Source organism: Amphiprion ocellaris, chromosome 5, assembly GCF_022539595.1.
Source record: "Amphiprion ocellaris isolate individual 3 ecotype Okinawa chromosome 5, ASM2253959v1, whole genome shotgun sequence".
Lineage (NCBI taxonomy): Eukaryota > Metazoa > Chordata > Actinopteri > Pomacentridae > Amphiprion > Amphiprion ocellaris.
The window spans coordinates 28130732-28143509 of NC_072770.1; the positions used below are offsets into that span (position 1 = coordinate 28130732).

Genomic DNA, 12778 nt, shown 5'->3' on the forward strand with positions numbered 1-12778 from the left:
TGTTATGGTTAAGGCAATCATATTCCAAGTCTCCAAGATCCAATGAATTCTGAATATATTAATCTTAATGGCATTAAAGATTAGTGACAAATGTTTCAGATATTGCTGTAGACAGGATGTATAAATATAACTGGTTCATGTCATTGGTGATAAAACTGCACATGTTTGTTACTTGGAGTACAGATACATAGCAGGCGATGAAGATAAATGTTCTTAACGTGTGCTTGGTGTGTACTTTTAGAGACAAGGATGAGTTTCACTTAGGTCAAAGTAAAATGTCACAAGCAGTTTACCTAGAAGCTGTTCATCTGTGTTGAAAACAAATAATTTTATAGTGAAACTAACAAAAAACAAAAAAAAAACAATCTCCCACTTATCACACCATTGGGAATAGTCTGTGTTTTGCTCAGGTCGTCTTCCAGAATCCTTGGAGTTTAAGGGTTCCATGCTGTATCTCAGCTGCTGCTAGAACTTCACTCCTCTGTATATAGACCTCAGATGTTGCACCTAGAATCTGCTGGAGCCTCTCTCCCAGTTTTGGGGTCAGTGATACCACTGGGACCACCGTGGCCGTCACCTTCCACATCTGTTACAGTTGGTCCTTCCACTCCTGGCTCTTCTTGATCTTCTCATGCTTCTTCAGCTGTGACAGAACTGCCCTCTGCTGCTGCTGCACGTTGACCATCACTATGTCTGGTTGGTTAACCAACAGCTGCTTGTCCGTCTGGAACTTGAAATCTTGCAGAATCTTCACTCTGTTCTCTATCACTCACAGTGGTGTGTCTCATTTGGTCTGGGGAATCTTTATCTTGTACTCAGTATAGATGTTTCTGAGCATTATTCCAGGTGATGCCTCTGAGTTTAAGCTGTCCAATCTTTTATGTTACACCCTGCTGCTGAGTACTGGACTGTTTGCTCAGTCTGCTCCTTAGATAAACAATCCTTGTCTGTATGAGTAAACAAATCACCCAGACAGAGATGCTCCCTGGGTATGTTTCGCGACTGCTGAGTATTTGCATGTAACGACAGACTTAAATGATGCAGTTGAGGAACTTGTATACAAGATATCAATGCAAACTTTTGGCACTTTTTGATACCAATGACACATTTTGGTTAAATAATTAAAGGTATATTATTCAAAACTGCTTTTAAGTGTCAGAAATGAGGATATATGTGTCAACCTTTTGATTTTTAACCTTCTGGATCAACATAGAGTGAAATGTATTTATTTAAAAACAAAAGAATAAACCCCACCTCTCCACAGCCTCTATCCTATTTCAAAATCACGGGTTTAGTCACACCCATTTCCTCTCTGACATCAGAACTTCTCACATTACTTCTGAGTTAGTTGCGGAAGTAAAACCAAACTTGTTCCAGCCCGCCTTTATATCAAACATGACTGAGCCTCATACTCCTGTGAAGATGAACCATCTCTGCTGTTCAATCTGCAGCGAGTTCTTCAGGAATCCTGCAACTATTCCCTGTGGGCACAACTTCTGCATGCTGTGCATCCAGAGCTGCTGGGATAATCACGAGACCAACAACCGCCTGTGCAGCTGTCCAGAATGTGATCGTACATTTCCCTCCAGACCTCAGCTGATCAAGAACACAACTCTGGCTGAGATAGTGAGAGACAAAGACAGGAGAGACAGTAAGAAAAGGCAGCGTTCAGGAGAGTCTCAGCAGGAGCTGAAGAGACCTCGGAGAAGCACAGAAACATCAAGGAGCACTTTGTGTTTGAAACACAAGAAGCCTCTGGATGTTTACTGCTGCACAGATGAGCAGATTATATGTTCACAGTGTACTTCAGCTCAGCATCAAGGACACAGAATTGGGTTGGTGATTGAAGAGCGCCGGAGGAAGCAGGTACGTAAAACAGAGAGTGGCTGGAATTTCTGACTGTGATCCAGGAAGGAGACTTTAACACCTGTAAACCTGCTTAGTTGTGGATAGTGACCAGCAGGCCACAGGATTTGTGAATTGATTTCACCTTTTCTGCACCACCAGTCAGTAATCTCAACCTTTAAGCTGCTACATAAACAATATGCGAGGAGTTTAAACCTGTTTATTCTGTTGTACAACTTCACCAAGAGTAAAAACAGCCTGAAAAAGTTATTTATTATCAGATTCTGTATAGAAATACACCCCAGGAATCACAAGGAGGCTATGTGATACTAAAATACTAGACACGTATGTTTTAAAATGAGTTTAAACTTCCAACTTTTTTTTTTGTTTTTGAAAGTTTATTTTGAACATTTCAGCATAAAAAGAAACCAACAACAAAAGACAATGAATAAGTTGCTCAAAAAGGAGTAGGAAGAAGTCGAGGTTTATCAAATCCCACCCTTACACAATGATTGTAAATCTATTCATTCTGCTTCTTCAAAATATTACCATTTATAAATAATAAAAATAATAATAATAATAATAATAATAATGATAATAATAATAATAATAATAATAATAATAATAATAATAATAATAATAATAATAATAATAATAATAATAATAGTGTACATGATTTAGAATAAACATACATCAATATGTCCATTTACATTTATACAAAAGACAAAAGGACCTAACAATAGCAAAACACAACAGAAAGAAAAGACCCAACTAATAACACGCATGAATAAAGAAAGAAAACAAATCATTGAAGAAATAAATGATTATTAACAGTCACCTGTTCACACCCAAGTTCATTAATTTTCAGGTGAATATTCCAGTTTAAGTTTCATGTTGTATAACTTAGACAAACCCAACAGGGAGTGTCCTCATGCCTTTCATAAAACTAATCATAGAACATCAAATGTCTCAACAAAATGCAACCATTAGAGGGATTTAACCCGGTTGTTGACAGCTACGCTGATTAATCTACTGCAGGGAAATTTGTCCAAAGACCAAACAGTCGTTCACATGATGACAAAAGCTCTTAATTTGAGGGATGTATTGCAACGGCTTCTTCCTACAGAAAACATGCTGTTCTCAGACTTAGGATCATAACTCATTACAGACTTGATTCCGTTTTCTTGTCAAACAAGATTGTGTAATGTTGCTCAACGTGATGTTGCTGCCAGAAAAGTCAGTTGCTAAATAAGGAATTCACTTTTCCCCATATTATATCTGTGTAGGATGCATTTAAGGCACATATTAGAGGATGGATTATTGGATGTTGTAACAAAAGTCAGAAATGGAGAGACGTGAAAATGATAATGCTTATTTCAGTAATGTGGCATCACTCATCAGATTTAACCTGAAGAAGATTTAAATTTGAAATGCTAGTATACTAGTATAGAGATGTGTGATCTATAATGTGTCCTCTGTCAGGTGTTGGACCTCAGTCGGCCATCAGAGTAGTTTCAGTGCACCTTGGCATTGATTCGCCAAGTCTTTGAACTGCTCTATTTGAATGGAATGTCATTCTTTCCAAAGATATTCCCTTGTGTAGTGTTTAGCTGATTATGGTTGAGAGTTTTGTTTAACACGCTGGTCCAAAATCTCTCACTGGTGTTCAGCTCACTTTAGATCAGACTTTTGTGAAGGTCTTTGCATGTGACTGACATCATTTTCATAGTCAAACACAAACAAACTATTTGGTGACTGCAGGGGAATTTATTCTAAATAATTTCACGCACTTGTCTATCACTACACTGAGGCTCAAGAGAAATGATGAGAGCAGAGCAATCTTCAGTTCACTACACATTTATTGCTTCAGCAAAGACAAAATCAACCAGGTCACTAGAGTTCAAGTTACAATTGAAACACACATATCTCTTATACAGATTTTGAATCTAGTCATTTAAATTCATTTTTTTCCTTTTTTGGTCTTTATCTTTATCCTTTGTGTGTGTATCTCCTTCTCCTGAGTTGCCCTGATTGTTATATATGATTAAAATCTGAATAAACAGACTAGTAAATGCAGAAAAGCATTGCTGAGTTTCCCAGTTCTAAACAAATAATGTGTTTGTCCATTCAACACACTGAAGGAGGAGCTGAGGAGCATGCAGACAAAAATCAAGCAGATTCTCCAGAAACAAGAAACGAAAAGGGAGAACATGAGCAAAATGTTCCAACAAATTGAGGTGAGAATAGCAGACCACCAAAGTGTCATGTTGTTTATACTGTATTTCTCCATGCAGAGACTCACTGATCCCTCTCACGTGTAAAAAAACAAAACAGGATGAGGCAATGCAAACGGTGGACGACTGTGAAAGCATCATAGTCGGTGTCATTGACTCCCTCCAGAAACATTTCCTCTCAGTGAAGAGGCTGATCACAGCTCAGGGGGAGGCGGCAGCAGCTCAGGTCCACGACTCGCTGAGGAACCTGAAGGTGAAGGTAGAGGAGTTGAAGAAGAGAGACGCTGAGCTGGATCATCTGGCACAGAATCAAAGCAATATCGATTTCCTGCAGGTACAGCAGTCACATCACTGGAAATTTCATCTGTAACTGAGGATAGATCATCTGTCCATCACTGTATCTTCTCTTCGTTCACAGAAATGGCCCTCTGTGCGGCTCCTCTGTGAAGAAGACCACCTCCACCCTTCCAACGAGGATCCGCTTCTATCCTTTAAGTTCACAAATAGAGCTATGGAACAACTTGGGAGGCAACTGGAGGAATTCTGCGACAAAGAATTTGCCTTAATCTCTCAAACTAGTATGTGTCCTTTGTAACGTGGATATGTTGTCTCCAATCACAGTTTTAGTGATTTTTAAAAAGAATATTTGCATTCTTGTTTATTACAGTTGACAGTGGAGAGCAGCAGGAATCAGAAGGAGAGTCAGAGGAGGATGACATGCAGCAAAGATGTGAAGCCAGTGTCTCACAGTCCAGGGGTTTGCACCTTAAACTGTGTATTTCTTTAAAAAAAAAAACAAAAACTAAGATTGAAGAGAAATAATGAGAGCAGAAATGGATCTTCAGTTCATTACAATTCTGCTGCATCAATAAATGTGAAGGAAAAATTATCTTTCCCCTTTCTAAGGTCATAATGGCCTTTAGACAGGCAGACGCTGCAGGAGATTAGATAATCTGTTTTGACTGAGTAGACAAGTTGTCTACATATACTACAGTATTTACCCGAAGACCAGAGAGAATCCTCAGAACTGGTGCTGTCACTGCTTGCATGTACTGCTGCTCTGTCAGTGTCACTTCTCCTGATATCAGAAAACATTGCCCACAACCTAAGTCACCTGAGTCTCCAGTGTGTCTCTCTGTTTCTGCCGCCACATCCTCTCTCGACATCGCTGAATTTCCACAACAAAGTGCCTCACAGTCCAGGGGTTTATACCTCAAACTGTGTGGATCTGTAAAAAAAAAACTCATTCATGTACTACCTAGACTGAAGAGAAATAATGAGAGCAGAGATGGATCTTCAGTTCATCATATTTCTACTGCATCGATAAGAAATAGCAGTCGATTATATATGGAGTGTCAATGTTAAAGCACAATTCTTGATACAAACATTAAGAACTACTTTGTGCTTCACTAGAATCCATTGTCTTTGACAGATCTTGACATTTTGGCAGCAATTAGTCAGGGTCTTTTTCTCCCAGACCATCCTTTTGTAACTTCTTTCTGCTTATGTGCTGCACTTCGTGCATGAAGCTTACATTTCAGGATTGATAACTATCACTTTTCCCTTGATTTTGACTTATAAATCTCTTCTGTACCTGTGATACCAGAGTCTGCCAGGCTGCTGCTGAGGAACAAGTCTCGGTATAGATGACTGTCAAATTATGCATTCATCTTGACGGAGTCTAACATCCATCCATCCATCCATCCATCCATCCATGTCTATCGCAGGCCTACATATAGAGACAAACAATCACACTCACACCTGCGGACGATTTAGAATCACCAATTAACCTCAGCAAGTTTTTGTCTGTGGGAGGAAGTCGTAGTACTCAGAGAAAGCCCATGCATGAAACTCCACACAGGAAGATCCCAGGTTGAGACGCGAACCACTGATCTTCACGCTGCAAGGCGACAGTGCTAACCACTGATCCACTGTGCTGCCCAGGGTCTAGCATTTCAACATTAAAAAACCTCTCTGCCCCAAAGACTTTTTTCTGTCTGGTGGAGAATGAGTTAAAGTCAACGTACCAAACTCACTGCTCGTGCACCTGAAAAAAAACTCCACTTGTAGCAAAAAAGGGCTGTTTTCTAACATATATCAAACAAACCCATAATTAACTAGTAATAATACATAAAGTTTAGACTGAAGAAGTGGTGACTGTGACTCCTTTGGCAGAGTTGTCTTTTAGTTCTAAGGTTGCAGGTTAAACACCAAGTTCTTCTTGTAAATGTGCTTAACTGTGTAATCTCTAAATGTCGCAGCACCTTTCAGCAATCACACGTGCAATTTCTTCAGGAATGAACCAAAACATGCTAGTTACCATACGTGTTTGGCTGCTGTAACGCTATGAAGTTCCCTGTTGTGGAACTTAAAATGGATGATCTCATCTCATCTCAACGTAAAGAGTTTAAGTTTAAAAAACAGAAATTGGATGGTTACAAGTTATTTTGCCAGGCATCCTTATACTAGAAGAAACAATTTGTTGTACATTAATACGCTGGTCATTAAACTTTTTTTTGAAAACAAGAACAACTACATTTAAATGTACTTTGATTCTTTTTGTTTTTCTATTTCTGTCTTTAGTTTAGATTTTTAGTCAGTATTGAAACTAACTGTTGGAAGCAAACTTGTCCCTGTGAAACTGTTAATAGTATTAACTGAGGGTTTGTCTAAATTTTCTGGAGCTGCATGAGACTTGACTGCTAAATTTTAAAGAGGTGTAATTGATAACATTAATGATGCTTACATTTCCTTTTGTGAAGCTAGTTTCAGGGTCTTTGATGGTTTACTGGGACATTGCTAAAACTGATTTATGGTCATTTAGTCTTTAGTCACTTGTTGCACTAGTGCTGTTTCTTTGGTGACCAGTCAGATGACTTTCTGTTCAGTTCATTTAACTGAGTTTTCTGCAGTGACACTCATACTGGTTTGATGTTGTCTCACAGGTCTGTCCAGAGTTTACAGGACTCTGACTAAACAGAAAGTGGAGCCTAAAACCAGAGAAGACTTCTTGCAATGTGAGTTTATCCTCAGATCAGTTGTCACATGACTTCACTTCAATGCAGACTCAGCTGACCACTACTGTGTTCTTAAAGTGCCAATTCTATCCTTTAAACCTTCCTCTTTGTTATCTCAGATGCATGTGAGCTTTCTCTGGACTCCTCAACTGCTCATGAAGACCTGATTGTTTTTGAAGGAGACAAAGAGGTGATGCTGCGCCCTCAGAAATGTAAAAATCCATCTATTTGTTACCCCCAGAGGTTTACCTGGCGGCGGCAGGTGCTCTGCAGGGAGCGACTGCAGGCCGAGCGGTGCTACTATGAGGTAGAGGTGGAAGGAGGAATGACAGAGATTGCCCTCGCCTACAAAGGAATAAACAGAAAATCCCGCACTCAACTTTCAGCTTTTGGTGGGGATGCAAATTCCTGGAGTCTAGATCGATCTAGCAACTACTCTGTTAGCCACAAATCTGACAGCATCCAGCTCACAGCACCCCCCAGCCACCCCAGGATCGGAGTTTATCTGAAGTTTAAGGAGGGAACTCTGTCTTTCTACGAGGTGTCAGACAGTATGAAGTTTCTTTACAAGGTTGAAGCTGAATTCACAGAGCCACTGTATGCAGGCTTCTGGCTCGGAGAGAAATGTCGCATCAGGATCTGTGATTTGAGACAGAACTGACTGTAAACTAGCAGAGATTACTGTAGCTAGTTTATGTCCATTTAAAGGGAAGTTTAATGCATAAAGTTACTGATTCTTGAAGGGATTACACAAAGCAACAGCCTCTCTGTGTCCTACATGTGGCCTACTGTGTCCTACACCCACAACAGTTTGAATAACACAGCAGACCACTGTGACAGCTCTGGAGCTCCATCTGCACACATTTGTATTGTTAGATGTTTGTATAAAATTTTACAAAATGGCACAATTATGTATACTAGATTGTATTTGGTGAAGTGGCAAAGATAAATAAAATAAATGGATTAATAAAATGCAATAATTGTAAAATAAAATATGTAATTTTTATTGGGCCTCTTTAGATTGCTTTAACCCTTTAAGACCCACCATTGTGCAAGTCCGCCAGGACATATTTTTACATTTTTACATGCTGTAGTGCCATTTTTTGGAGTAATTTTATTTGCTTTACATCAAAATAACCCTGATATCCCAAATTTTAATAATATGTATTGACTTATGTCTTAACTACTACAAAAAATTGCCTAAAGGTGCAATAAACCTTTAAAAAATCAAAATCGTTTTTGTTTTTTTCACATATATTTCAAAATACAGAAATTGCATAGCTGTATCCCTCAAATTTGTAAATGTAAAAAAGTTGCACAATATCCTTTGAAACCACAGGAAATTTATTTGGAGTCTGTACATAATTTGCTTTTTGAGATATGGTCAATTTTGTAACCTGTAAAAAAACGAAAATAAACAAAACTGCAAAATTTGCAGAGACAACATCAACATCAAAACAAATTATTTACAATAGTGCAATGAAATTTCTAAGTGTGCCAGATACTTATGAACACACATATTTTATGTACAAAACCATGGTCAGACCATAAAAAGTGCATTTGAAAACAAAAGAAAATCGTTTTTACTGAGTTGAATCAGAAACAGTATTTTGATGGTCTCCTGGTCCAAGTACTTGGACAGATCTGATGGAGAAGGGCTGTCCACATATTCTGACAGAGGTGGCTGGACACCTGGCCTCCTTTTCGGCAGGCAGGAAATGTGGCAGAGAAGGTAAGCTGTCAGGTTCCTTCTCAGTTTTCCAGCCAGCTGTAGGGAGCGCCTCTGGCCCGGAGCGCTCGCTGGTGGAGCGGCTGCTGCAGCGTCTCCTGGCTGGAGGCCGGTCTGTCCCTCTACCTCTCGCTGGGTACCAGGACAGCAGGAGACCTCCATTCTCTCCTCTTCCTCCTCCTCCTCCTTCCCAACATTGTAAATGCTGCACACAGAAAAAGTTACGTGGTACGTTAGCTGTGCGCAGCACATGACTTGTAAAAATGATGCGTATTTTGCGCGGAATGCTTTCGGCGGCGTTCCATGTATATTATACTTTCTTTACTTTTCTCCAACTCAAAACAAACAACTTCTCATGAATACAGACTTACATGTCACTGGAATGATCAATTCCTTCGGTAAGATCGGCTTCATCCGCGCTGGTGGCAGAATCTGGGCCAGACGAGTGGCTGGACTCTTCATCCGATGCTATAGTTTTCTGGAGAGCTTCGCTCCAGATGTAAAATAGTTTGGCACGACCAGGTTTTCGCGGCTCCTCAACTAATGTGTAGAAGTGTGTCAAAGGTGTGTGTGGTGGGTCCGTGTACGGATCTGGTAACTGGATTTTCCGTTCTGAAACGGGTATTGAAAAACCAAAAACGAGTGGTTATTTGATTTTCGTTTTAAAATACAAAAATTAAAATTGAAATACAAGGCGTTTTTCCTTTTCATGATCAAAAAGTGATATACGATTTTTTTTAAATGCTTTGATTTTCGTTTTATATTTAGAATAAAAGGAAAGTAAAATCAATAAGAGACTGAAACGAAAAAAGGTCGGTTTTTTCATTTTCTGAGACCGGAAGTGGTCATCAGCGTCATCAAGTGTGGAGCCAAACGACAACAAGATTCTCAGAGGGCGGAACCAGAGAGCAGTGATTGGTCAGACTGACTGAGAGCCAGAGAGCAGTGATTGGTCAGACCATAGATAATATAGAAGACAGCGCGCTAGCGGATCTAGTCTATGTATATCTATAGTCGGCACGCCAGGTAGCATCTCTGGCTGCTGTTGATCTTGTTTTTGGAGTAAAACACGGTAAGAAGATAAATACTTCTAACCAGTAGCGTTGTTTTGTTGTACGTTAAGTCAGCGACTTGTGAAGAGTTGTGTTTTCTCGTGTTTGAGCAGTTGGTCCGGACGCGTTAGCTAGCTAAGCGGCTAAGTTAGCTAGCTAAGCGGCTAAGTTAGCTAGCGGGCTAATTAACACAGGTGGCTAACTTACCGCTGAACACCTGTGTTAGTTGCTGCTGCAGCTGTCCTCATTATTAGAATGACCTTCTCAGCCTGTATTTCTCTGCTGTGTATTTTAGCTTTTAAAAAGTTATTTTACTTTAAGGTTAACTGAAACCCGTTGAGCTGCATTGAAGTTTAACATTCAGCTGGTTTGAATTAAACCGCCCTTAACATTGCGCAACATTACCTCTCTGAATCTCCATAATTTCATTAAATTCCTTCTCTCTTCCACTGCTCAAGTTCAATCCAGTATACAAAGTGACATTAATAGTGAATAAACTAACAACCAGCCATTGTATTTATTTATTATTGCATATATTTGTAGTAAAACATGAGTTGAAACATCCTACTTTTGGATCTAGAACTGCACAAGCCGTTCATTTTCAGTCACCTGACGAGTTAAACTCCCCTTTTTATGTGAGGTTGAAGCAGAAAGTCTGAGTTAAAGAAAGTTCTTTATAATTTGCAATACCTGTTATCTCTGACTGAGGCTTTAGTTTTTGTTGAGCTGTTTTACACGTAGAAACTTTGTTCAGGGAAATTTCTCAGTAGCTCAGAGGACAGGCTGCTTTTTACACAACCTTGTAAGAGAATGTCTGTCAATGCTTTCAGCAGAATTTAGAAACACAACACTTACTAAACAGATATTTTGAGGCTGTGAGGTTGAACGTTTGAGAGTATATCAGTGTGTTTGTTTGTGGTCTTTCTGTTTCTAGGTGGAAGCTGAATTAGTGAGGATGACTCCGGCTCCTGTCATCTCTAAGCTCCTCCCACATCTTTACCTGCACATGAGGAAAATCACTCCTGTAGAATGCAGGTATGTTTGTCATTATTATAAAAAGATGTTGCCTGGTGACCTGTCAGAAACCCATTATACAGAGTCAGCCAAAATAATGTTTACACACATCAGGAAAAGAAAAACTTGCACAGCAGATGGTGATCCATGCTGTGGAAGTCTCACATCTCCTGATTTAATGGAGCTGCTTTGCACTTTTTACACTGTTTATTCACCAACACTTTATTTAATAAAAGTCCCATCTAGTTTTTATGAGGAATGTGATGTTTTAATTTCTCTGTGAATAACTGCAGTCTAATGGAACAGCTGGAGTTGTAACATCTGTCCTGATATTGATCATGAAGTATTGATCAGAATACTTATAGTTAGCAGTCATCCCTGAAGTTTTACATTCAAATCTTTACTTGTGTTGTGAACTTTGGTAAGAAGCAGAAACTTTTGCGTTGCCATGGATACATGAGTGTTAAATTCTGTCCATGTTTCCATTTTGGGAAATTCAGTCCAGTTCCAGAATGTGGAGGAATTTAGTCTCACAATCACAGACAACAAATATTATCTGAAAGTCGGGTTATTGTTGTTTATCAGCACAATACAAAAAGATTAATGTTAGAAATATTCCAGTTAAGACTCTAGAATATCATGATTTATGTAAATTTACCTCAATAATATGAATGTTCAGGTTAAGATTGTGCAGTGATATTTATTATGTAAGTTTAGCTGATTAAAGTTTATGACTCTGCACTAAAATATTATTTAAATTGACATCATTATTATAATATTTAGGGTCAGACCCTACAGTATTGAGATTAAGAAATCAAATATTCTATAAAATGTAAATACACTGAACTCATTTGGATATATTTAAGTGAGACTCTACAATATTATTTGACACAAATCTATCTAAATCAAAATTTTAATAATATTCATGCCAAACATTTACTGGATTGATTTAAACATTAAAATCACTCCTTTCTAATCCTCTGCTGTACGTTCAAACCTGAGGCCTTAAATAGAAACACACAAGTATCTGATTGAAGGAACTTCTGCAGAGTCCTGGTTCCAGAACATGATGATAAAATTATAGACAAACTTTAACAAAAGCTGCCTGAGAGTTTACAGGTTTTTATGTTAAATTTCTTCAGTAATTTAATGAGAGTTTTCAGCAAAAATCAAGTGTCCATTTGATGTACTTCATTTCCTAAAACATCCAGAATTGGAGCTCATATCTTTGGCAGCTGTAAAGTTTCTGCTCCTTCAAAGTTCACAACACAATGAATGAATTCCTAAAACACTCTCAATGCTGGAGAGCGTTTGTGATGCTGAAGCAGTGAGCAGTTTTTATGTTTCTTCTTTGGAGATGCACAATGAGGGACGTCTGCAGAGACTGAGAAAGAGTCTCACCACATCCTGACATGAGGAAAAAGACTTTATTGAAGACTACAATGAGAAAAACTATCAGACAGCAGACGGCTGCATTCAAGGTGAGCTCTGAACATTTGATCTGGAACAGGAATTCAATAACGGCAGCATGAGCTTCATTTCAGTCTGTAGCTGCTGAATTCATGGATGAATCATCTGGCACTAGAGAAGAAGACCATCAAACATCCACGTCAGCTGATGGAGGTCCAAGAGTCTCACCAAACAAACAACCTACAGAGTGAAGACCTCAAATCTGATTGGACGGCCTCCTATTCAGCCACGTGTGAAGAAATGCCTCTAAGTTGATTTGTTTTCTAAAATAAATCTAGTTTGAGTCCTAATCTATGCCTGTGTGTTTGCTCCTTTACACTGCTGTTAACAGTTTAGGCTGTTAGATTGTTCCAGATAAGACAAGTACAAGATTGTTCAGAGCCGTTCTACCACGAGCCTGACAGGAAGAACTCCAAC

General features: G+C 38.9%; 1 protein-coding gene and 1 long non-coding RNA gene across 2 annotated transcripts; both read left to right on the forward strand.

The window, feature by feature from the left end:
* Positions 1-1337: 1337 nt before the first annotated feature.
* On the forward strand, positions 1338-8102 carry LOC111574376 (tripartite motif-containing protein 16-like). Its single transcript, XM_023278928.3, has 7 exons — positions 1338-1866; positions 3987-4082; positions 4180-4413; positions 4498-4657; positions 4747-4836; positions 7025-7096; positions 7216-8102. The coding sequence occupies exons 1-7, from the start codon at positions 1396-1398 to the stop codon at positions 7755-7757; spliced, it is 1665 nt and encodes a 554-aa protein (XP_023134696.2). The 5' UTR covers positions 1338-1395; the 3' UTR covers positions 7758-8102.
* A 1382-nt stretch (positions 8103-9484) lies between these two features.
* Positions 9485-12651, forward strand: LOC129349032 (uncharacterized). Its single transcript, XR_008601828.1, has 2 exons — positions 9485-10912; positions 12249-12651. It is a non-coding gene; the product is annotated as an uncharacterized LOC129349032 (long non-coding RNA).
* The last annotated feature ends 127 nt before the right edge of the window (positions 12652-12778 follow it).